Consider the following 24507-nt stretch of genomic DNA (forward strand, 5'->3'; position numbering starts at 1 on the left):
CAACACCTGTGTGAAAGCAGAGCCCACGAATCACAGACTCAGAGTGCTCTATGAGCTCATCACTGTGTGATCGGGTGGACCTTGAATGAGTGGTATCTTTACTTTTACATTTCTTTTTCTTACTACATTTGCTTGACAGAATTTAAGTTTAACGCATTTCCTTCCTCTTAATCAGCATCTTTCTTCATCATGAGAAAAGATTAATGTTAGACTTGTTTTTTCTAGTTATCTTTGGAAATGCCCAGTCTTACAGAAGAAAGTGACACGTGTCATATCATAGGCCACTGAAACTTAGAGTATTACTTTCCATAAAGCTTACAAACTCTATGTGGATCAGTAACTTGACAAGCTTATTTGAGTTTACTTTTGTTGACATGCATGCAAGACTTGGAAGAAATATCCTAGAAAGCATAAATCAGGTAAACTTACATGTGCACGTTTAGTTGGCAGTTGTCTAAAATTTTATTTTTGCACCAACAACATAATTCCCAAAGAAAGCTGAAAAGTTTTAGCACAGTGGGCAGTGTCCTTAATGAACAGCTAGAGCACAAGAGAAGAAGAGGGAGGACTAAAAGATTATCTACAGCTGGTATTCAGTACCTGAAAGTCATTTCCTTAGGAAGGGTGGCCGTCAACAAGCCATTCTTAAGGAAGGAAGAAAGGGGTGAGGTATACCAAATTGCTCAACAACTGGACTGAAAATCAATGAAACAGGTCTTGGAGTGATGAGTCATTGTGACTGGAATTATGGTCTGTATGTATGGAGGAGGTTAGGAGAGAGGTGAAATAGTGAGTGTCTATATGGTGGAGGCTCTGTCATTGTTTGGGTCAGTATTTCAGCCACTGCTGTTGGGGATCCTGACAAAACCATTAATGCAGAAAAGTGCCATCAGACTTTAATCCACCATGGGAAAACATCTGAATGGCAACAGTTTTATTTTTCAACACACACGCTGACAATGCAGTAAGAGCATATGTGAAGCAGTGTGGGATCACCATGACAGAGAATGGGACAAAAGGCAGGCGACATCCAGAGAAGAGCTTTGACTGTTCTTCAACTTAAAGGCTACCTGAAGAAATGACAAAAAAGCCGCCTAAGAGAGTTCAGACTGTGATAAAGAATAAAGATGGTCATACCAAATATTAACTTTCAAGCTCATTAGAATTGTACAAACTGTTTTTGCCTTATATTCTGCATTTATGTGTATTTTGTGTGCTTCAATAAATCACATTTTCCTGGGAAATTATGCGGAAATGACGAGTGATTCAAGACTTTTGCACATAAGGACTACTGTTTATATTTGTTCTTTTTGCAGTTCAAAATAAAGTATAGATGAGTACAATTCAGCTGTCGGAGGCAATATTTTTATATGATGTTGCATCACTACTGAAAATCGATTACATAAATCTATAATGGTATAGCTTTTTGGAAGTTTGCTTTTATTTAGCTGCCATGATTTTACTTACCAAAACTTTTGTACATATGGGGTATAATTCAAGCCGTACAAAAGTACATTCTTTTGTTCACGTGAAATCTGCCTGCGACTTTAGAAATAGATGTATTGAAATAACAGATATATTGAAATAACTGATCTTGTATTTAGAAGTTAATACGTCAGAGAGGAACAAAAATGCTGGTGTGTTGTGACGGCGTCATGTCCGGAATGTTAGCCCGTGACACAGGAAGTAAAGTCCGGTTAGCAGAAGAAGTAGATTGTTATTCGGCAATTTGCTGTTTAGTTCACCAAGCTGTTCATAAAATTTGTTAGTATTATTTTCTTCATTCAGCATGTTGATCAAAGTCAAGGTAAGAACATTACTTTCTTTGATTCTAGCCCGGGCTCCATGGGTGGTGTTCAGTCCCGTCTCTGTTTCTCGATATCCCGCTAATATCACAGAGCCGGTTCGCTCATTTATTTCAGGGCCTGGGGCAACAGAAAACCCAACTTACACCCGACATGCTGTGAAACAGATCAGTGTTAAGCACCCGATCATTCAAGCGAAACTGCTCTTTCTTCACTAAGTTGCTATTGTTTGACGTTTGCTAACACTCATCGTTGCTAACATCTAGTTTTGGTGACTGAAAACAGGTTAGCCCGTGCTGTACTACAACCAGTGAATACTTTATAGTTGTGACAAAGCAAAAAGGGCAAAAAATGTTTAGGGTTTACGCTACCGATGACACGAGACTTCATTGTGTACTTGCGACCGAAATGTTGACGTGTTTCTAAAGTTTAACAGAGTCTATAAACAGAGATATGGCGACTTGGCTAGTAGTGAAAATAATCCGTTTTTCCATTAACCGACACGGGCATCCTTTTCGAAACCGCTGTATGCAAATCCAGAGTTCAAATCATCTGGCAAAATTACATCAAATTTTGGATCAAAAATTTCCAAAAAAGTCCCAAGACATTTATTTTAACCGTAACTGTGTGACAGTGTTTATGTACAATAGTATAGTAGCTGAAATTCCCTGGCAGCTTGGCTCGAGCCCAGAGAAAATTCTTGGTGAATTCCTCCTTCTTCTTAACCATTTAGGATTGTGAAAGTTCAGTGTTTCTATAATCGTTTTGTTATGTTTCAGACTCTCACTGGAAAAGAAATAGAGATTGACATAGAGCCCACAGATAAGGTAACATCTTGTGATAAATAGTCCTTGTTATATGCAGCTGCTAGATTTTGTTGCTTAATCTCTTGTTTTTGCTCAAATCAAGGTGGAGCGGATTAAAGAAAGAGTGGAAGAGAAGGAAGGGATCCCACCGCAGCAACAGAGACTTATCTACAGTGGAAAACAGATGTGAGGCATTTTGCTCTGCAGCTATCTGCATATGATCTCCAGGTGTTCTCCTGCGAACTCTAATCATCTCCTGTGTTGTCTTGTGAACCTCAGGAATGATGAGAAGACGGCAGCAGACTACAAGATCCAGGGAGGCTCAGTGCTCCATCTTGTGTTGGCGCTAAGAGGAGGATCAACAAACCACAGTTGCTGCTTACCCCTGTCCTCCACGTCATGAGTCGCTGTCATCATGGGAAGCCGGCCGAGTGCCAACGCTTTAGGTGTCTGTCATCGTCTAACCATGTTTCAACGCAGAAATCTGAAATCCTCCGTTTCCAGGCCGACGGAAACGACAAAACAAAACAAAACAAAAATCAACCGGAAACATTAAAAAGAAAAAAGGACGTTCTAATTCCTTTGTACTTGTTTTTGAAATCCCACACTGGCTTTCTGAGTTTGACCAGTTAATGCAGGCACCCATGAAGAGACAGTTTGACAACACTGTGGTCTTTTTGCTTGTGAATAAATGATGAAGTTGATCTAAGTGTTGTCCTCTGATATATATATACACACATATATATATATACACACACACACTGAAATCAAGTCACAGCTGAGGATTCTGGAAACAGTTTTTAATTAGAAAATGACATGAAATTGAAGATTGAAAGACAATCCAAACTGCTGTCAAATGATTCCTTCTGTGTCTATAATTTAGTTAAGGTAGTGATACAAACAGTCTGGTAAAGACTCCAGTGAAATCCATGTAGAGCACCGTTGCTGACATCCAGTACGCGGAGTGGTTTTAAAAGGGGTTAAGATGAGTTATCAAAGTCATATGCTGGCTTTGTTTACAGTCATAAAACTCTTGTGCTTATACTTTGAATATCTAAAATATAGATTTTCCAGACAGCATCATGCGTGTTTTTCCTTTTGCGTCACCATACACTTACATCAGAAAATAACTCATTTTGGTAAACAACAGACAAAGAATAGCATTAAGGAAAATCCTTGTATGGGAGTGATTAAAAAAACAAAACAACTCAAAGTTAAATAATCTTGGCCTCAAAAGCTAAATATTACATTTTAAGAGAGGATGAAAGGCACAGGAATGGTTCAGGACATGGATATTGCTGATCAGGTGAATAAAGGGGGAAAAAAAAGATGAAGGACTCAAGGTTGTGTTTAAAAGCTTCCTTTCATCCAAATTTCATATATTTGCGTCTCCTAATAAAATGATGTGTATCTGATATAATAAATTAGTTGTAGTAGCTCATTAATTAGTGTTTGCCTCCTCTCAATCAGTGTAAAGACAAATTTATTAAAAGCATGCATAAACTGCTGTGTGTGTGTGTGTGTGTGTGTGTGTGTGTGTGTGTGTGTGTGTGTGTGTGTTGATCTGGTGGATGACTGACAGAAGCCCCTCAAAGTTTATATTACTGTGGAGTGAAACACTGAATACAATCAGCTGTAGCAGCTTGTAAACAAAAACCCTGAATGATATCTAATAGACAGTTGTCGATGCAACATTTAAAAAAAGTATTTTATGTTTTTCCATTTTGTACCTGCATATTCCAGTGTCCACTCCAATAATCTCCTTGATCTATTCCTGAGGAATGGACAGATGCAACTCCATACACGAGGCTTCTGAGAGAACCGTGTTTCTTACACATAGAAACAAGAGATCAGGGTAACCGAGGACCGGCAGTGTGTAGGGTGTGTCAGTAGAAAGGCTGCGTCAGAGAGAAACGACGCCCGCTCATTCACCCACAGACTGGTGTCTCAGTCCTGTTGCATTGATTGGCTGAGATCACTGACCGAGTCCAGGGAAGGAGTCGATCTGGACCGTATCCTGAACAGCTGATCCTTGGCTGGTGTAAGAGATGCGGAGCCTCATTTTTAGATTGACCTGAAAGGAGAAGCAGGACTTAGATACACACTACTACACTGAGCACTACGTCTCCTGTGATTAGAATACAATAAGCCTGACGTGGGGCACATATTGCAATGATCATGTCAAATACAAGATATTTGTTCAAGATGAGAAAACACCTCGTATTTTAGCATTGACACAGAAAGATTGCAGATACAGTCATGCAAAAAGTAAGTGCAACCACTGAACCTGTTGGCTTTTTGACAGAATTTAGGAAGCAAAAATTTGGATCTCTTTAAAAAGTGCCTGATATAAAAACACATTTTTGTTGTCGTGCTCATGATTTAAATGAAAAACACCTTCAGTAAATACACCTCTGCATTAATCACACCTAAAATGTGAAAAAAATGAATATGACCCAGTATTTCCAGATGAGTTGCCAGTAATTGGTTTCTCTTTAGGAAGTCACAGGTGAAACCTTTGTTTCGTAAACCTCTGACATGTCGGCTCTGGTTTTCTCTTTGTCCTTGAAAGTGAGCATGAGTATAAGAGCATAGGAGATTCTTTGAAATAAATCACATGACTATAAGGAAACTCATGTACAAATGGCATAGATGCGAGTAAACCCCAATTTGAAGTCCAATGAATATAAGGACAAAAATCAGGCCTTTTGAAACAACTTGCTCTGGAGAGAAAGTTGAAACAGGGTGCTGGAAATGTTATGGTTTGGAGTTTTTGCTTCTGGTTCCTGTCTTCTTGCACACACCATCCATCCATTCTCTTCTGATTATCCAATTCAAGGTCAGAGGGGGTTGGAACTATACCTGCTGTCAAAGACTGGGAAGTAAGGTGCACCCTGGACTGGTTGCCAGTCTGTTTCAGGGTTAATACAAAGGAACAAACAACCAATCACACTAGCATTCACACTCATACCGGCCAATTTACACTCACCAACTGCATGTCTTTGGCCTGTGGGAGGAACCCGGAGAAAATCCACACAAACACAGGGAGAACATGCAAACCCCACACAGCCTAGCTGGCCAGTGGATTCAAACCCAAGATGGCTGTGTTGTCACGTGACATTACAGGTGCTGCCCACTGAGAATCAAAAAGGTTCGCACCAAGCACACTTGATCTAAACTGATTGGAAGCTAAGCAAGGCCGGGCCTGTTTAGTCCTTTGATGTTCAAGGCTGATTAAAGCAAATCTGAGCCTCTGTCCAAAAGCCGTGAACGTTTTTAACATGATGAGCCCAAGCACACTGGCAAGTCACTAAGGACTGCCTCAGGAAGAGGAATTGTAGCAGCTTAGGCAAGATAGAAATTCCACATTTGAATCATGTTGAAATGTTACAGGTGATTTGAAGCAAGCAGTACAAACCCTCAGATATTTTGGGAGCCGAAGGTGAATACCAGCTTTATTTGTGTGTGTGTTTACACCACCTTATTGGGGTTGTTGAGGACCACCATCTGGGTCACTTTAGCTGTGCCTCTTGCAGGAAGAGAGTCCCCGCTGGGGGCCTTCATGTGTAACTGGACACTCTGGAAGGAGGATCAAATGAAGCTTTGAAGTTGAAAGCACCCAAACCCACACACGTTGTTCAAATCCATTTGCTGCACTGGTGTTTACCAATGAGACGTGACAGGGGCTAAAAGTGACACCTATCAGTAGGGCTGTAGGGCAGGACATTAGAAATGCAGAGGTCCTGCTTCTAAAGGTTTTACTAAACAAGCTGCACAAAAAAAATCTCAGAGCCTCAGAAACAGTAATCTCACAGCAGCCACTGCGCTCCTGCTATAATCCGCACATACTGGTTAAATGTGTGGCAGACGGTGGCTCTTGAACAGCAGTTTAATCATCTATCAGTGAATGACTAGCAGGATTTTATTGCTGGTACTGATACAAACCTTGGGCACTGCAGCCTGCAGGGTGAAGCCTCTGATGTCTGACTCAGTGGAGTTGGAGGCGGTGAGTGTGACGGTCAGGCCTGAATCGGACTGTTTCTCACAACTCAGTGTTACAGTCACACCGTCCTTCTCATACACAGTCACTGTGGCAACTATGGAAAATACAGTGTAGAAGGCTGCATTAGCTTAAAATCAGTATTTAGCCACGGAGAGTGCATCAGTCCCTTAAAGAGCAAACTTCAATTCAACCCTATCCACCTGGTTTCTTCTAATTATCGTGACATTCCAGAGATTATCCAGTGACCCGATTCAACCAATTCTCTAGCTGTGTGCCTAAAAATCACGCCCTGTTTCCTGTTTCTGTAGTTCGTTGTGTGTATATGTGAAGGTCAGACCTGGCGTGATGGGAGTGGGCTCTAACCCTCCAAGCAGATCCAGGAGGTCTCCTCCAACAGTGTTGGGTGTGCTGACAGGAATGGGAGGAGCTGCGCTGCCTAATGCCGGGCTGGGCTGCAGAGGCTGCTCAGAGCCACCCAGCAGGTCCAACAGATCACACACCTGAGAGACACCACAGAGGGGAGGAGATAATCCAGCTGACTGCACATTATTATTATATGCAAAAGACAGCTTAACAGAATAAACTTTATCTAAAAACAGCTCTGGAAAAATGTCCAAAATACTACGATAAACATGAAACTGGCTGAATGAATAAGACCCACCCATTTTGTTTCAATCCTTATTCTTAACACCCGACCACAGCTGTTAAACTTAGCTTTACTGGAATTTGATTTGCATAATAAAACAGACAAGAGAAAAGCCCGCAAACATACCAATATAGCAAAGGATCTGAGAACACAACCACTAATGTTCATAAAGCGTTGTGGAGTTAATGTGAAACCAATATTTTTAATCACAGCCCATTACAGAATGACAAGCTAAAATGAAGTAAAGCCTACCCTATCACATGTGCAATTTTATGTTAGCTTATTGCTTTGGTCAAGTATTAACTTAAGTTTGAAATCTAAACTAAAACAATAAATTCTCCAGAGGGGCGATCTCTCTAAAAAGGAGGTCAGACCCAGACACTGGGATTGATCTATTCAACAGGCTAAAGTGTGACCCTAACTGAATTTTTCCCATCACCTTGTACCTGGTTAGCAGGCTGCTGTGGCTCTCCTGGCTTGACTTTGACTGTTTGACTCTCCTTGATGGTCTCCCCGTTGGTGTGACCCTGTGAATTCTTTTCAATCACAGGCATCCTCTCAAGCACTGCTGCCCTGTGAAAAGAAGGACTATTTCAGCTCTTTTGGTCAGAAAAAAACATTTTTATTCAGTAAATTCCTCAGTGGTTATAATGACAATATATAAAAGGCCTAAAACAGCTCCACATCTCATTTTCTAGAAAATGTTGACCTAACCACTCCCTTCAGTACCTCATGTGGTCATATTTTTTGAAAAGAGCGTTGTATTCAACTGCCCTCTGCTGGAGCTCCACGTCTATACAGCTGCCGTAGATGCTGACGATGCTTCTGATTCGACTGTCGGGAGTAGAGTTATGAAGAGAAAGAGGCGCAGTTAGGGGATTCACAGGGTCACAGTCACTGTTTGCTGCTACACAAGAGTTTCTTACTCCACATTCTCAGTGATGCGCGTGCTGAGTTTCATTGTAGCGGTCAGAGCAAAGCCCCTTGTTGACGGGGACGACATGTGGGACTGTAGCACTGTTTCCAAGACGTCCAGGACGTAGTCCTCTGTGACCTGAACAACAGACATGTAAGTGCAAGGTTTGACAGCTGGCAGCACATTTTTTAATCTAAAAAAGAAACGCAGTGCTCGTAATTTCAGCTGAATTTATTTATTTAGCAAACAGAGAAGATTATCAGAAGACACAGTCAGTAACTAAGTAATGTTGTACTAACACTTTTTTCAGTCTTTTTAGATCAGCGATGTTACACTTGCTACTGAAAAAGTTGTGGTCACTTGTTTTATTGCTATACAATAGAGACGTGTTACAAAACAGATCATCAGAGAGACACATGTCGGCATATGTGTCCCCGTACTGGCTGACTGACTCAAGCATTAGCCAGAGTCAAATGTCACCTGATAGGTTGACCTCTGTAACCACTTTACTGATGAGTTTATGAGGGAAATCACTTATTTTGGGACAAAATGAATGAAATATGAAGCCCATTTTGTAAATTTTGTTCATTCAAAGTATCCTTTGAGTAAAAAAATGCTTGTGCTCATTGGCTAATATGGTGCAATTGACAAGTTGTCCAGTGAGCGTGAGACTTTTCAGTCAGATCCATCCTTTACTCGTCACGTCTGGTTTTAAAGCACTGAAAACGCCGATCTTCAGGCTTTTATTTGAAAATTCACAAGCCACTTGATGTCACTGTGGCTACGTCCATGCAACAGTGCACAACAATGCAGTTTTACAGTGAAAAGTGCTTCATTAAAAAAAATCAATGGACTTTATCAGCTTTTTTTCTGCATGTTGGAATGTGTGTAATTATGGGTTTATGAAGCATTTGATCAAGGAGATCTATTTTGAAGACAATCCAATGACATGAACTACTAAAATATTCAGGGGATGAATATTTAATGAGATTTGAACAAAAAAAAAAAAAAAGGCTCCTGTCATTATCACCATTGCTAATTTTCAGAAGAATTTCAAATTTGAATTTCTGCTAATGCTGCTCCTTCCTTCTTCCCTGCTCGTGCCGACTACCTATTTATTCCCAGCTCAGAGCTGTAGCTGTGACTGCAAATTACACTGTTATCTTTGTGCCGGAGAATTTTTACATGGAAAAACCTAAAAGATAACGTGTATTTAAAATGACATCATCTGACAAAAAATTTGGATTGCTAATTTATTGCAGCAGTGAGCAGCAGAGAGCAACAAGCATGAATTAAATAAAAACCTAAACCAGTGTTTGCTGTGCTCTGTGTACCTGCACAGGTTCGGTCTCCTGACATTCTCCTGTCAGCAGCAGGTCTCCATACTCTCCGATACACCAGCACGCCACCTGGACCAGAGGTTGCTGCACATACAAATATTACATAAATATTACAGAGCACATAAAATATGTGATGTTGCCAGACTGGCCTGCATTGCGGTTTGAAATATCATAGCCATTTTCCCCAGATGCTGGAAAAATAGGAAACAGTGCTGGGCTGCAGATACGTAAATACTCATCCAGCTTGGATCTGAAAATAAAGCCGTCTGCATCAGCCAATTTCAAACTGAAAGCAAAGCAGTAAAGCCAAAGCAGCTCTGTCTGACTCAGGACTATTACAGCCCTTTCTCTTAAGAGGGAAATTTATCAAAAAATTCTAATTAACTTTAAACTCTATGAACACACAAAATTATGACCATCTCTCATCAGTGAGGCTGTGGACTGAGACCCACTTTCACTGACTCAAGTCTGATCATTATCCTCATGTTTAACGACACCACATCTGCAGTCAGAGCTGCTTTTTTTTCACGAGTTTATTGTTTGATACGCTCAGACCGTAACGATTTTATATTATATATCAAACAGGAGACCAATTTCCGTGTTTGAATTCTCAGAATTCTGAAATGATCTTCTGAGAACAGAAACCATCCAGACTCACAGACCTGCGAGATGTCACTGAGCAGAGCCCGGTAGAGCTTGTGAACGGTGTAACAGTGGAGCTCTGAAGTGTTGGTAATGAGCTGAATCAGGTTGGGCACCGTTTCGTCTCTCACGTCGCCCCCTGCCTGGCAGAATGGGTATCAAACACAAAACACCATACTAGAAAATAAACAAAACAGCTAATTTGGGGGTAACCTACATTATTCCTTCAGAGACAACAACCTCCCTTATGGGGAGATTTTCATAGCAATAAATACACATTATGAACCTTTAATTCTTCCTAGTTATGCTCTTCCAAGCACTTTTTCTATCCTGCATCATTTTGTCTGCACAGGACTAGTTTACACTTAACTATTCTCTTAGATCGGTGTAACATTTAAAGCTTTGTTATCTAAAAGCTTGAGAGATGAGGTACACACAATCTAGAAGTCTAATGTATTAAAAACATATTTTAACACAATCATAATGCATTCACAAAGAGTTATGAAAGAGGACCCTGTAAAAGAGGCAGCATTTACCGTGGTGAGGACATGCAGGATGGTGTCAATGTGCCAGCGCTGGGAGGGAGCATACCTGACAGAGACAGAGACACACACAGCTAACTCAGTGGTACACACACGCACACACACACACACACACACACACACACACACACACACACACACGCGCGCGCACACACGCGCACACACACGCGCACACACACACGCGCACACACACGCGCACACACACGCGCACACACACACACACACACACACACGCGCACACACACACACACACACTACTGCATCTAGCACACATCGAAAAAGAGAAGTGCCTCAAGTTGTTGAATGATACACAGTAGAAACGCTGCAGGCTATTCACAGTCGCGGTGCCACTTAGACAGGAATATCAGTGTGTGTGGAGACGGACACTGAGAGAGAGATGGGTGCATACAGCGTAGACACAGGCACTTTTCTTGTTACAGCTTCAAGGCTTACACAGCTGCATCACCGCATTTTGTCATACGCATGAATATACAGTGTATGTGCTCGCATGCATGCAGTGGTGATGAAAAGCCTGTGAATCCATCAGATTTTTTTTTATAACTCTGGCTAAATGTGACATAAAAAATCATCAGGTTTTTAAAAGAAAGATGAAGAAAACGCATGACACAGGTAAGAAATGATCATATCTGGTTATGAACTTATTGAGATGAAATGAAGGTGAATAAGAAGCTTTCATTTAGTGGGAGTACAGTGACTTGTGAGTGGGCGTTCTGTTTATATTTAAAGATTGGAGATCCCTCACACTCTGATGTTCACACTCAAAGCACAAACAAAGGACTCTGGGATGACTTCTAACTCCACCAATCAACAGACAGACAAAAAGAGGAAATTAAAAATCAGTGCTCGCTCAAAATGAGGCCTGTAATAGTCAGGACGCAAGGCAGCAAGGACAAAAAGTCCCTGCTGCACATCTGCAGTGTACTACAGATCACCAAGACAAATGAGAAGGCTGCAGGTATGCTATGGTGGTGGTAGCATCATGGTTTGGGCTGGTCTTGGTAGGACTAGCCTTTAATTGTGGGTGGTTTGCAAAGAAAAACTGTCAGAACTTTTGTTTGTAAAATGCTATTAGGTCATGCAGCAGCACAATAACCCTCAGCACACAAGTAGTTCAACCATAGAATGGTTAAATAATATTGTTAATGTTTTTTTAAACAGCCAAGTCAAAGTCCTGAACACAATCTAAAAGAAAAGCTGGAGCTGAAGTGACCAGTTCATAAGTAAACCATCAACAATCCAGAGTTGAAGCTGTTTTGTATAAAGGAAGCAGCTAAAACGGACATTTAATAACAATTTTTCTGACCCCAGAGTGACCAGATATTATATTGTTGTCTCATTTGAAATATACAAACTTCTAAAGGGTTCACAAACCTTGAAGCAGCGCTGCAGATACACTTTGTGTATGAAGTATATTACACTGTCTTCTCTGCAGCATTTCACCTACCTTTCAGCAGCATTGAATATACCGCTGGCAGTTTGAGACCTGAGCTCGGGGGGGCAGGAGGAGAGGAAGCTGAGCAGTTCCTTCATCATAGAGCGGATGTTGGAGGCTGACACCAGAGCCAAAGAAAGCTCCAAAGCACGGCTGGATGGATCGGAAAAGAGAAACAACGCTGATAATGCTGGATATACAAGCTGATCCTTCTGTGCTGTTACAGCTCAGGTCAAAACGTTCTGAGCTGATAAGATGTTTGCTTGCTCAAACTCTCCGTGTCCATCAACATTTACAAGTTTGCTGAAAATCCCTTTAGCAACACTCTGATCTGTCTGTAACACAACTCACTGGTTGGATCAAAATACATGGAGGAACTCTTCAACTAGAAAACATATCACCAAGGAGAAATAGTCCCAGAGCAGCATTACAGTTTTGAGTATACAGACTGGATGTGCAAACTTTTCTGATATTAGTCAGCAAAATATGCTTTTTTTAACTACTATATACTAGTTTGCAATATATTAATATTAATTGTATATGAACATATATATTAATTATTTTGTTTTTCTTACAGCACAATAAAATCTGTTTGGCTACATGATGAAACTAGAGATGGTAGTTAGCATCAAGCTTTAGTGTGAGGTTCAGACTGTTAGTGAGTAGCACAGTGGGAAGCTACACCTGCCAAAAATACAGAATGTTAATGTTGCCAGGTCAGTGGCACTGTTACGTCGTTTTATTGTTATTTCATCTATAAAAATCAATCACTACTTAATGTGAGCCAATTAAAAAGTATCAAAAACATAACAGGAAATCAAATACTTCTAGAATCATTTTAACAGAACATCTACAGATGTTGAACAGCTGTGCTAGGCAAAAAGAAAAAAAGAAAATCACCGCTTAACAGAAGCATCCTGGTCTTTCAGGCAGTCTACTATAGTCCCTCGGTGGCGCTGCACTGCATTGTGGTCTGTCCCAACAATCTTCTGAAGAGAGGTCATGGCGATATAGCTAAACAGACATACACGAAAGCCAAAAATAATGAATGTTTTGAAAGTTTTAAGTATCATTCTCTATTATAATGAAGCCGAATTCGCTACACCAGGGTCATCTAAAGTGACTGTGTGTGGAAACGCATCCAGTGGATAAATTATTAAAATGTGATTTCAAAAAATGTTCAACCTGACAATAAAGATCAACAACAAAAGAAAATCTTAATTTTCTCAGCTTGCAAGCATGAATAATTCATCACTTCACTTCAAATAACTCATGGACTGATCAAGTATTTATGTGGACGCAGGAGAGACGCTACCTAGTCAGGCAGGTCTTGCAGGAATAAACCTGTCACTCTGCAACAGAGAGATTCAGAGGACCTGAGGGTAGAAACTAGACAGACCTGTCTGCCCACAGGGCCCTTATGGGGACGAACCCAGAAAAAGATTGTAACACAATTAAAACCCTCAGGAAACCGCAGCAGCGCCTGCTGGAAAATAACATGGTCTGAAATTGAGAGCTCAGCATGAGCAGTGAGCAGCGTGACCTTCTGGTGTGGCTGTAGAGTAATGGCTCTAGAGAAAGTAATTAGTCAGCTCAGACGATAAGAGCCTGTTGGGAGATTTCGCTCTTTGGCTGTAGTGAGTTTTCCGTTAGCCTGAAAAGGTGAAATCACCCTGAGAGATAAGAAAGGGAGAAGGAATGCATACAGGGGAGGATTAGACAGGGAAGAGGAACAAAGATCTGAGGAAAATAGAACTAACCGAATGTTTCTGTCATTGTTCAGAAGAAATCTTCCCAGAATGTTCACGGCCAGAACCTGCAGCATGAGTAAAGGGAAGTGTATGTCTATGAATTAATAATTTGATCAGTCAGCAATATGTTCAATGTATTCACATCACTAAACACAGTCTCTTACTCTGAGGCCACTCTCTGACTTGATGTCCAGCACAGTGAGAACAGTCTCATACAACACAGCATTGCCCACAGTCTTTGTACTGTCTGTGTTGGTCGCCACCTGTATGGTAAACACAAACAGGCAGACACACAGCTAGTACAGTGCCAATTAGATAAGAGTATAGTTAAAAACTAGGGTATTTTTAACTACAATTATCAGATAAACAAAGACGACAGCTACATATCTGAAAACGTGTCTGCACTGGTAGCTCTTTAACTCTTCACCCTGTGAAGCTGAACTGAGCAGTTTCTGTCAAGTTTCCGACCGACTTATAGAACAAAATGACTGAGTTTGCATCAGACGTTAGTGAGGGTGGTCTCTGCCTACGCAGCTACCTTTGAAAAAACACTAGAAACTACTCTAATGCTTATCAAACCACGTCTTTACTGATATATACGGGGGTACCAAATTCATTAATAAAGGTAGAGGAGGCGTCAACAGGCGCTGTCTTTATGGAGGAAAGAGTTTCAAACAAATTGCTCTGCAGAAAGGCCAGATTTTGGGTTGCAGCTTTTCTCAAGAATTAGTCACACATGCAACATGAGTGAGTGACTAATGCCATTTGCCACAGGAAACCATAGATATTAATAAATAAGATAGTTACACATGCTTCAACTCTATCTCTATGAGAAACAGTTTCAGTTTTGAGAAGAACTTTCTGGCTGGCTCTCATGTATCATAAAAATGCATTTCAGGTAAACTTTCAGGGTCATGTAAACAACAGGAGACAGGTGACTGGTCAAATGAAATGTTTGCTCATTCTGAAATGGCTGACATGTGGAAACTTTTTCAGATCTGACTGATGTGAACTGAGCCAAACAAAAACTTTTTTTGGTGAACGTGAACACTATACCTGAGCTAGGAGGTCGTTCATGGCATCGCTCGCTGCTTCATTGTTGCGACCAAGGATTCTCAGCAACCTTAAGATGCGTACCTGTGTTTGGAGACGCGACAGAAGGAACACGTGGATGGGAGGTGATTTTGGGAGGTGACAATAATCTAGTGTTTGTATTAGTAACACAGAATTAAACTACATTAATTGAAGATTTCGAGCCATGAAGCAGCACATAGTAGTAAAAATAAGTCCTGCTAGCCGACTCTGACTTTACACAAAGTGTAGCTGGGATGTGCAAGGGGTTAGTGGAATGAAATCCGACCTGTAGGAAGGGATCGCTGATTCCTGCCACATCGTGGTCTGGAGAATAACCCGAAATGACGAGACCTTTCATGATCTGAACCAGATCTGGTACCGTCTGGAATACACACAGCACAACCACATTGCGACACACATGTAGGAATACAGACAACATCTGATCAAGAGTAATCTGTGTGTGTGTGTGTCCCTCATACCTTCCTGAAGCGCTCAAGTGTTTCTGAGTTCCGCTCACACAGCTCAGTAATGAGCACCACAGCGCCGTGTACGACGCCTGAAGACAAATGAAAACCAAAAACAATAAGAAATAAACTGAAAATAGTATTCACAGCATGACGAGTTCACTGTGTACATCATAAAAGTATATTAACCGTGGTTCTTCTCAGTGAGCAGCGAGCGAGCGGCTTTGGTAAAGAGCTCTCCCAGATCGTGGACTTTTCTCACGATGTGAACAGCGCACAAAGCAGCCTGAAAGAACAGCGGAACAAGTCATCAGCAGCGTTACATCACACGTCCACTAAGCACATGACGGTGGGATGTTACAAGTTTTACAGCTCATGAAGGATTTGAAGTCCTATAGGGAACAGTACGCATCCTAAAAAGTTGTACTACGTCACACTAGATGATTATGATGAATATTTAACAATCAACCTGCACAAATGGATCCTACATACATAATACATTATCCCTGACATTAACATGCTTAGGTCAGTGTTTTGAGTATAACATACAGCTTGCCAAATCACACACAACACAATACAGATTTGCTTTTAAACTGCCACCTCACTGGTAGTAATATTAATATTGGTAAAAGCTGCTGGATGAATAATTGATTCCTCGCAGAAGTCCTCACCTTCTTTTTAATGTAGTTGGAAGCTCGGAGCAGCCTGTCAATCTCTGGCGCCAGATCCCTGCACATCTCAGCTGACCCCATGCAGGCTAGTGTGCAGAGAGCTAGAGACTGTATGTACTGGTTACTGTTTGACAGATCACTGAAAAACACAAAAAGATAAAAATATTCAGTGTTTTATTTAAATCATCATTATTTCAGTAAACCTTCCAAGATGTACAATTACACATTAAGGAATCTGTCATTAACTGCACCACCTTATATGAATGACAACAGCATCGAGTTTGGGTTATTCTTACTTCTTAATAGAGTTGGTGATGAGCAGGCTGGCGTCCTGCTTCTCATCCAGCAGCATCATGGCTCCCAGGTATCCTACGCGTTTTTCACTGTAGCGCGGGCTAGCAATCATCCGAACGCACTCCATCTAGTATGAACAGCAAAAGCTCTTTTAAAAGTGAAAGTGAAGTAATGCCCCCGGGAAAGTTCCCTACCATTTAACCACTCAACTGGAGGTCAGTCTCAGCTCCAGAGCAGCAGGGAGGGCCTCAGTGGCCCAGTTCCAGTGTCCACCCTCGTAGACACGAGGGCTTTCGCAGACTTTGCTTGAGGGCATTAACAACAATTCACAGTGCTCTAGTAATGGTAAAAGTACAAGCTTAACAAAGCACATACCAGCAACATTGCTAGCAATACAAGGGAGCATTTCCGTGCCTAACTTCACTGTGTGCTCATTCCTTGTAAGATGCACGTGCTGGACATTACGACTTCACGGCTGATATGGTGTGACGAAGTGAGCCCAGACCCTCCAGCTACTGTGACGGCTTCTCACCTCCCCTGGCTCATTTAACCCGAAGAAACCCCATGACAGGCATTAGCCAAATCCCCTCACCTGACCAAAGTGAGCTGGGTAGCCCAGCATGTGCACGTAGAGCAGCTTGGCCAGGTTGTGCGATCGCCCTCCGTTGTCGGCTTGTCTGAACTGTGCCCGGATGGCCGCGCACTCCCTCTGAATGACCCCCCGCTCCTCACACTGCGTCCTGGCTGACCTGATGGCCCGGATCATCTCCTGCAGGGGCACTGATGGAGACATGGCTGTGTGTGTGTGTGTGTGTGTGTGTGTGTGTGTGTGTGGGAGGGTAGGTGGGTGGGGGTGAATGGTGAGATGTGTTAGTATGCGTTGTTTTGTGAAGGAAAGAGCATGATATGTTATTAACAGAAAACAAGAGTGTCACAACACTACATATGATTTCATTTCCTGTAACAACATCTCCAGGCGTTTATTAAAGCCGTCACTACACCGCAGGACGTAGTAAAAAACACTCAGATGGGCTAATTCAAAAACAACTTAAACAACAGCTAGTGTTTTCCTTTCTTTTTTTCTTTGGTGACAGGCTGATGGAGCACAAATAAACAGAAAGTTACTGTCATCTACCAATACTTTTATGAATTAGACTTGGGGAAATATACTTAAATGAACAGGCTAACTAACAAAATTAGCATGACTCTTCCGTGGTCGGTAATGCATGTCAGAGAAACGAGCCAGAGGCTAGCGCACTGACCGATCCGAGCTAACCTTGCAGATGCTGTCAAGCCTGGCATGGAGGAAAGAGTCGAGCTACTGAGCTAGCCACGTTAGCATAACAGTCTGCTTGTGTATGTGTTTTAAAGCGCCAAAATAACAACATACCTCTACAGTTCACAGAGTTGCCAGGTTTTGAAAAGTAAAGCCGTTCAACCGACGCCCCTCCAATACACGTCGGCAGTCAGTTGGTTGGAAACCCAATTACTGTATCCATACAGTTAGCGTTAAAATAGCAGGAGTTAACATTGTATTTCCTGTCACAACTTTCAAATTAAAGGTCAATTTGATAGTTATAACAAAAACAGTGAAACAAAATTAAATAGCACTTGAAACACAGTTAAATAAATACATATTTAATAATCCTATCAGTAATGAAGTGAGAAGAATTTCTTAAAGCTATTGTATATTTGAACTTTTAATCAATTAAAAAAAATATAAAACTATTTTCTAGCACAAACTCACACGCACACGTGACATACAATAGAGATTTTACCTCTATATATCTCTGTTTATCACTATATAAATCTCCATAAAAGTATAAATCGCCTCGAGAACATATGCAGTCTCATCATCAACCATCAATTCTATTTAAAAGGGTTTTGTTTTTCACCGTTTTGTTTTTTGGGTTTTTTTTTTTTTTTTGTATTTTTAAAGAAAGTCCCAAAATTCGCAATGTTACAAACGACACACAGGATCCGGTTACAACATGCAAACTTTAGCAAACAGCCAGTTTATAACACAAATGTCAGACTGCCAAATACACCAAGTACGCCACTGACTTACATGCAGGCACAGGTCACCAAAAAGCTGTAGACTGGATCTAGGTCTGGATAAAAGACAGTCAAGCTGAAAATTAAACGCGAATAATAACATATGTCAGCTTCTGGCTCATCAAAAAAAATCAAACAAAAACAAACAAACAAACAAACAAACAAACAAAAGGCATGCAGTATTTGAATGGGGCATGGGATCAAGCTTTTATTGTGAAGGCAGAAGTACTTTTCCTCTTTAGCTTCGATGATGTGACATTTGACCCACCTCAGCTTACCGTACCTGTCCACTACTTCCGCAATTTGATCAGTCATTGTGGGTGGACTCCACCTAGTCTACGTCAGGCGTTTCAACAGGTGGATGAAACATTGATGAGAATGTGCAGCAGGCAGAGCAATACAAATGGCGTGCAGCGTGTGCTATAAAGACTTAACAGAGACTTTATGAAGACATCAGCACATCCCATTTTCAAGCACCATCAAAATGTGATAATTATTCAAGTTTTATTAACATACATCAAATTTACAAGATGAAAAAAAAGGAAAATCGTCTATAATGTGGCAGAAAATATATACATGTAATAAAATAATTATAAAGTGCAAAGACTTGTTTTTGTTACTATAGTGGGGTGATAGTGCCAGCACATAATGCTATAAACAATACATTGTTTCACACACCCTCACAGGGACACAAGGGAGAAGTTTAAAAATGTTAAGGTAAAAAAAAAAAAATGGCACTGAATATGCATAAAGATGATATTGCGCCATTCAGTGTAGCAAAAGAGCTCTGGACTAAGCCTTTTGACGCCAGCAGTGCAGAACACTATGAGGTGTTTCCTCTTTCTAGGAATTATCTTCCAGGAATGATTTCTTCACACCAATGTGTTTACAGTCGTGTCAAAAAGTTAGGACACAATTTGTGTTTGTGACTCTTTTTATGTGTTTCTACATAAAAATAGTTTCTAGTGATGAATAACCACAAGGATTTCATTGGCAAATAAAGAAAAACTTAGGGGAACAAAGTTGATTAAAAACACATTTCATCAGGTGTTAATTCTTTTGTAGCCCCAGGTTCTCCTTCATTAGCGGGTATGCCACCACGTTTTTACAACAGATTAGTCATTTTCCTGGAACAAATTGTGAGGAAAAACCAGACCAGTATTAATATAATAACATTTGTTGTCACCTCTTGACCCCTGTATTTAATACTCTACCACACAAGCCTTACATGTTGTTTGTGCTTTCAGGCATCTCAGAGGTGAAATGCCAAAAATGAAAAGATTCACTGTAAGAATCAGTTTATTCAGTCAGTTTATCAGTTTATCGGTTCATTTTAGAGGAAATGCAACCATCTGAGTGTGTGGTGATGGGAAAAGGTTGTGGTGAGCACACAGGCCAAAAGCAATAAATAAAGGCAGCAGGCGTGGTAGACGGGCTTCTGTTGCACTGGCAAAACACAGCCTGAAAGCAGAACCAAAGACATAACATCCTGGGAACAGGAGCAGATGGTGTTTGCTTAACATGTGGACTTACCACTGGAGGAACAGTTCAGAAAATGGAGTACAACAACAAGACCAAGTAAAGAAAGTAATCACAGAGCACCACAGGCCATTATACCAGAGTAAGACGTTCTTGTAAACAAATATAATCATAGATTTCAGGTCTTCTCCATTTGACTCAAAAAATAAAGCTTAGCTTCTTATTTGCACCCTGGTTTTTTGTGCAGAATCCACAGATATTGATCCAAAATCATCATGGAAAAATATGAATTAAAGCACAGCAATTCCAGCTATAATGAAACAGGCAGGAAACGGAGGGGGGCAAACTGACTGCGACACTGTGAAAGCAGAGACGTAGGTGGAGAAATCCACAGAGATTGGCAATACTCACAGTAATTTTCTTCCAAGTGTCTCAAAGAAAGATTAGAAGCATTGTGATTATATACTCAGATATCACCAAACTACTAATTACATCATGCTTTTTGAACCACACACGAAACCAGAACACCACTGCCATGACATCCCAGGCCAGTAGAGGGCAGCAGACAAACACAACCTTGCTGCTACTATTTGAGTATCGATTTTGTTTACAACTCATTTTTTGTAATAGACATCTGTTCATCAGTTTGACATTTAGTTTTTCATTTACATTTTTTAAAATAAAAAACTATATATGAATATATGCCACAATAGCCTATGAAAGTTTCTTATTTTACAGACTCCCACATAAACACTTCACTGATGTCAGATATAATTAATACGTTCCTGTTAACCATCAAAGCCTTAACATTCTCATAAATAGTCAGTATTAATCAAAGCCAGTTCACAATAACTCTGGACAAAAAGAGACAAATTAGTCTTTCATCCCACACAAAGCATTAAGGGGCATTAACATGAATGAGTTGGTTTGTTGGATTGGCCAGTGCGTGGATGTGGATTAGAAGTGGGATGAAGAGCTATGAGGGACTGTAATCCCTCTTTCATGCTTGCTAGGATAATAAATCTTGTGAGAAACAAGGGGACTAAATAACGGCGGTGCCTTCAAAAACAGCATTTCTCTATTTTAGCATCAGGCGTTTACAAAAATAATTTACAAACTGACGGTCTGAGAATGGCTTATAAAATGTTTTATTACCAGTAAAACAGTCAGTTGGTAACTCCACTGGTAATGCCACTGGCACCGATCCTACCTCAGCTTTAAAAGGCTGTAAGACAAAAATATAAAAAACAAAAAGCAGCCACAGCCTTGTGAGGAACACGAACATAAATGAACTAAACAAACTGTCGGCAGAGATGCTGCAACTAGACAATGAAAGCACAGCAAATACTACCAAAGCACATTTGGATAACACCCATGATCATGATGAGGCCAAAAGCTGCAGTGAAGACATCTTGGCTACACTGTGAAGCGATTCACGCATGTAAGCATCAAGGACAGGGACACACTGCGCCAAGTTAGAGGCCATTTGTTTGGTCTTCGGGCAGCACAGAGAAAGAGACACTTTATTATCGCATCTTAAGACAAATGGAAGCAGACTTTTTGTAAAAAGGAAAAAAAAAATTTTTTAAATTGAGCTGTAAATGAATGTGAGTGCGTTCTTAATTATAATCGTGCACGATGGCTGTGCAGGATATCGTTTTGTGTTTAATATTAAATATGTTCTGCCTTGAGCCTTTTTCACGTTAATTATGATTTCATGATTTGATTCAATAATTCAACTTATCGGCACAGCACCTGTGTGCTGCTCTGGGATTCTCACTAACGCTCAGCGCTGTGGCCTTTATAGCCTCACGGTGGAAGTTTGGGGGACGTGCCCACCGTGTTACACGGCAGGATGTCAAACCGATGAGGATGTCATTGAAACGGCTGGGGACAAGAAGGCTGTTTGAATTCTGTTATTTGTTTGGTAACTCACACTTCCAATTATTAATTAACAACTCTTTTTTATTGTCCTAACTATAACTCTACAGGCCACTGAGTGCGACACAAAAGCGATGCACTCATTTGTTTGTTTCTCGATTTAAACAAATGGCAATAATAATTTAAAAAAAGATGGACACAGAAAATGTCTGCATTTATTACACATTCAAATCATTTCTTGGGTGAACTTCTCTCTTTCTCCTTTCATAGAGGAAAAGAATAAGGAAGCACTGAGGCACATTTCCTGAGTATTCAGAGAAATCAGCCAGCTCTTATTGTAGCTGCCAAGCAGATACTTCTAAGTCACTTTTCTCAGTTTACAATCATCCTGATTCTTGTCCCTGCTCTCAAAGAGCCAATCAGCAGTCAAATCGGAAACATGCACCATGTGTTGGAAGTGTATAAAGTGTGGGAGGAAAACAATTCTTAAAACTTATTTTGGGGGAAAAGTCGCCGAAACTTTTTAACCCATTGTTGACTGGATTTAACTTTCTCTCTATGTTCTTTTATATGGTGGACTCATAATAACATAATAACTCATAATAATAACGTGGAAATGACTTGATCTTAAAGCCAAGTCTAGTATGGATGCATGCGAACTGTTTGGGTCTTGTGAGTAAATTATGGGTATTTTTGCACATGCAGCTTGCTTTTTTCCCCCTCCATAGACGACAATAAACAAAGGGGGGATAAAGCAGGTGGTTTAACTTAAATGATAGTTGCAAAAAAGTTGCAAACAGCATTTTTAGAATCTGCTTATCTGACGTTCAATGTGCCTTCGCTGAGAGTCATCCACTGACCCTGACACCCCCCCGGTGAAAGGCAGCTCTTTCGTTCACTGATGGTTTAGAACAATGAGCAGAAGACAGCTCTTGAGAAAATAAGCTTATAATCACCAAGCCTGAAATTACCCATTGTGGATGGTATTACCATGCTGCCCCCATTATCTGCATCTGTTAATTCACTGATGCAGCGCAATAATCTTCAATTGTGTTTAAGGACTCACACAGGGAGACGGCAGCCAGCAGGCGGAGGCCAGTGCCAGGGGGAAGGCAGCAGTGGAAGAGAAGCTCCAGGATGTAATTGGAGAGAGTGGGAGCCATCATAATATGAGTGGTAGGGCAGCTAACCAACACTGAAATCCACAGACGCAAGGTGTGCAGTAAATAAAACGGGGGGAAATTTTCTTCTTTTTTTTTAACAATAGCCTATTAGCTAAAAGCACAGCAGTAATGTTATGCACTACAGTGCACCTAAGATTGCTTTTGATTGATTATTCCTTCTATATCTATTATTATTTAATGGAGCATTTTGTTTTAATCTTTCTGTTACTGTGCAAAATAAACTGTTTAGGTCATTACGGATGAAAACATCCATCCACTTTGAGGGTATATTATAACACGCTAATTAAATTAGACTGGGACATCAACTTCAGACAAAATATGATTGGTGTGCCATCTAGTTATTTCTATTTGACGGTATAACTGTTCTGGGTCCACTTCCATGCAAACACGTGGAAGGCTCCACATGGACAGAGGAGCCCAAAGAACAAGACCATGATCTGACCAGAGGTGGGGTCCAGGTGGGTTGTAAAGTGACTTGCAGAGGCCACAGCAACTTTATGTAGGCTGAAGTGACTTAAATAGCTCACACCTTACCAGATTTACCAAACGGATAGGCGAAACAGATCGGCTGATTTGCCAGGATTGCAGCTGATCTCGCCTCCTTCGCCTGCCAAACTAATTTGTTCAAGCCAATTTCTGCAGAGTATTTTGGGGATTTGGGGTCCTTTAAAAGATTGTAACATTTGCACATCGTGTTATTTAATCTTAATCTTCCAAATTGGTTTTAATCTTAGCCTGATATCAATCCAAAGTACCCCGGTTGGTGAAAACAATACACTTGTTCTCACCCAACTCATTACACCATTAATGACCCAGTGAGCCTGCATTCTACAGTACCTCCTTTAGGACTCACAAAATCTGACAATGTTTCCTAAGTGAGCAAAAGACAAACAGAACATTTAAGAATTGATACTTTGAAGATAAAAATGACAAGTTTACCATTTCAATTAACATAAAAATGTGATTCTAAAATAAAAAAAAAACAAAACAGATTCAGCATCTTCTATGAAATAGCATCACTCTGTTGACATACTGCATTTATGCTTGTATTCTTTCTTGACTTCACGTTGAAGACTTCATTTAGAAAACTGGAGCCAAAAAATGAAAAGAGGACATAAAATGAGGAGGCAACAGTGCTTTCGCTAATTTGTGCTCCTTGGAATTGATCTAAAAGCTGGCACAGGGTCTCTGCAGGTGCACCAACTGTGTTATTTGTTTTTTCAAGTCTAAGCAGATTTTCTGGGGGAACAAAAGCAGTTAATTTTCTTTACTGGCTTGAGTTTACAATAGTCAGGCCATGTGTGCTCACTGTGTGTCCCCATGCTCTTACTATTCAGCACTGGGACATAATATGGATTTCTCATGGACGCTGAGCCTGCACTTGATCTTGTTAAGCACATCTCCCTGACGAAAAGCCCACACCAGGGGAAACTGTAGGTTTATTTGAAATAAAGTTTACCTTGTCACGGCGACACTGAAAACTCCAGCTGAGTTATGTTTT

At 40.7% G+C, this 24507-nt stretch overlaps 2 protein-coding genes across 2 annotated transcripts; one reads left to right on the forward strand and one right to left on the reverse strand.

Moving 5' to 3' along the window:
* The first annotated feature begins 1672 nt into the window (after positions 1 to 1672).
* Positions 1673 to 3309, forward strand: nedd8l (NEDD8 ubiquitin like modifier, like). The gene is made up of 4 exons (XM_085379134.1): positions 1673 to 1807; positions 2585 to 2632; positions 2715 to 2797; positions 2891 to 3309. Exons 1-4 carry the CDS (start codon positions 1790 to 1792, stop codon positions 3012 to 3014), a joined length of 273 nt encoding a protein of 90 aa, XP_085235260.1. The 5' UTR covers positions 1673 to 1789; the 3' UTR covers positions 3015 to 3309.
* A 1277-nt stretch (positions 3310 to 4586) lies between these two features.
* On the reverse strand, positions 4587 to 17908 carry ap1g2 (adaptor related protein complex 1 subunit gamma 2). Its single transcript, XM_085377000.1, has 22 exons — positions 17798 to 17908; positions 17000 to 17202; positions 16410 to 16534; positions 16114 to 16252; positions 15632 to 15728; positions 15458 to 15534; positions 15265 to 15360; positions 14961 to 15041; positions 14069 to 14167; positions 13914 to 13969; positions 13054 to 13167; positions 12166 to 12306; positions 10695 to 10749; positions 10179 to 10301; positions 9511 to 9600; positions 8187 to 8314; positions 7990 to 8094; positions 7707 to 7833; positions 6952 to 7114; positions 6557 to 6708; positions 6092 to 6190; positions 4587 to 4685 (listed from the first exon to the last, which is right to left on the reverse strand). Exons 2-22 carry the CDS (start codon positions 17198 to 17200, stop codon positions 4587 to 4589), a joined length of 2367 nt encoding a protein of 788 aa, XP_085233126.1. The 5' UTR covers positions 17201 to 17202; positions 17798 to 17908.
* Between the last annotated feature and the right edge of the window lie 6599 nt (positions 17909 to 24507).

The sequence above is a fragment of the Diplotaxodon limnothrissa genome, linkage group LG18 (genome assembly GCF_057381915.1).
Source record: "Diplotaxodon limnothrissa isolate DT_005_m linkage group LG18, D_limnothrissa_male_GT1.1, whole genome shotgun sequence".
NCBI lineage: Eukaryota > Metazoa > Chordata > Actinopteri > Cichliformes > Cichlidae > Diplotaxodon > Diplotaxodon limnothrissa.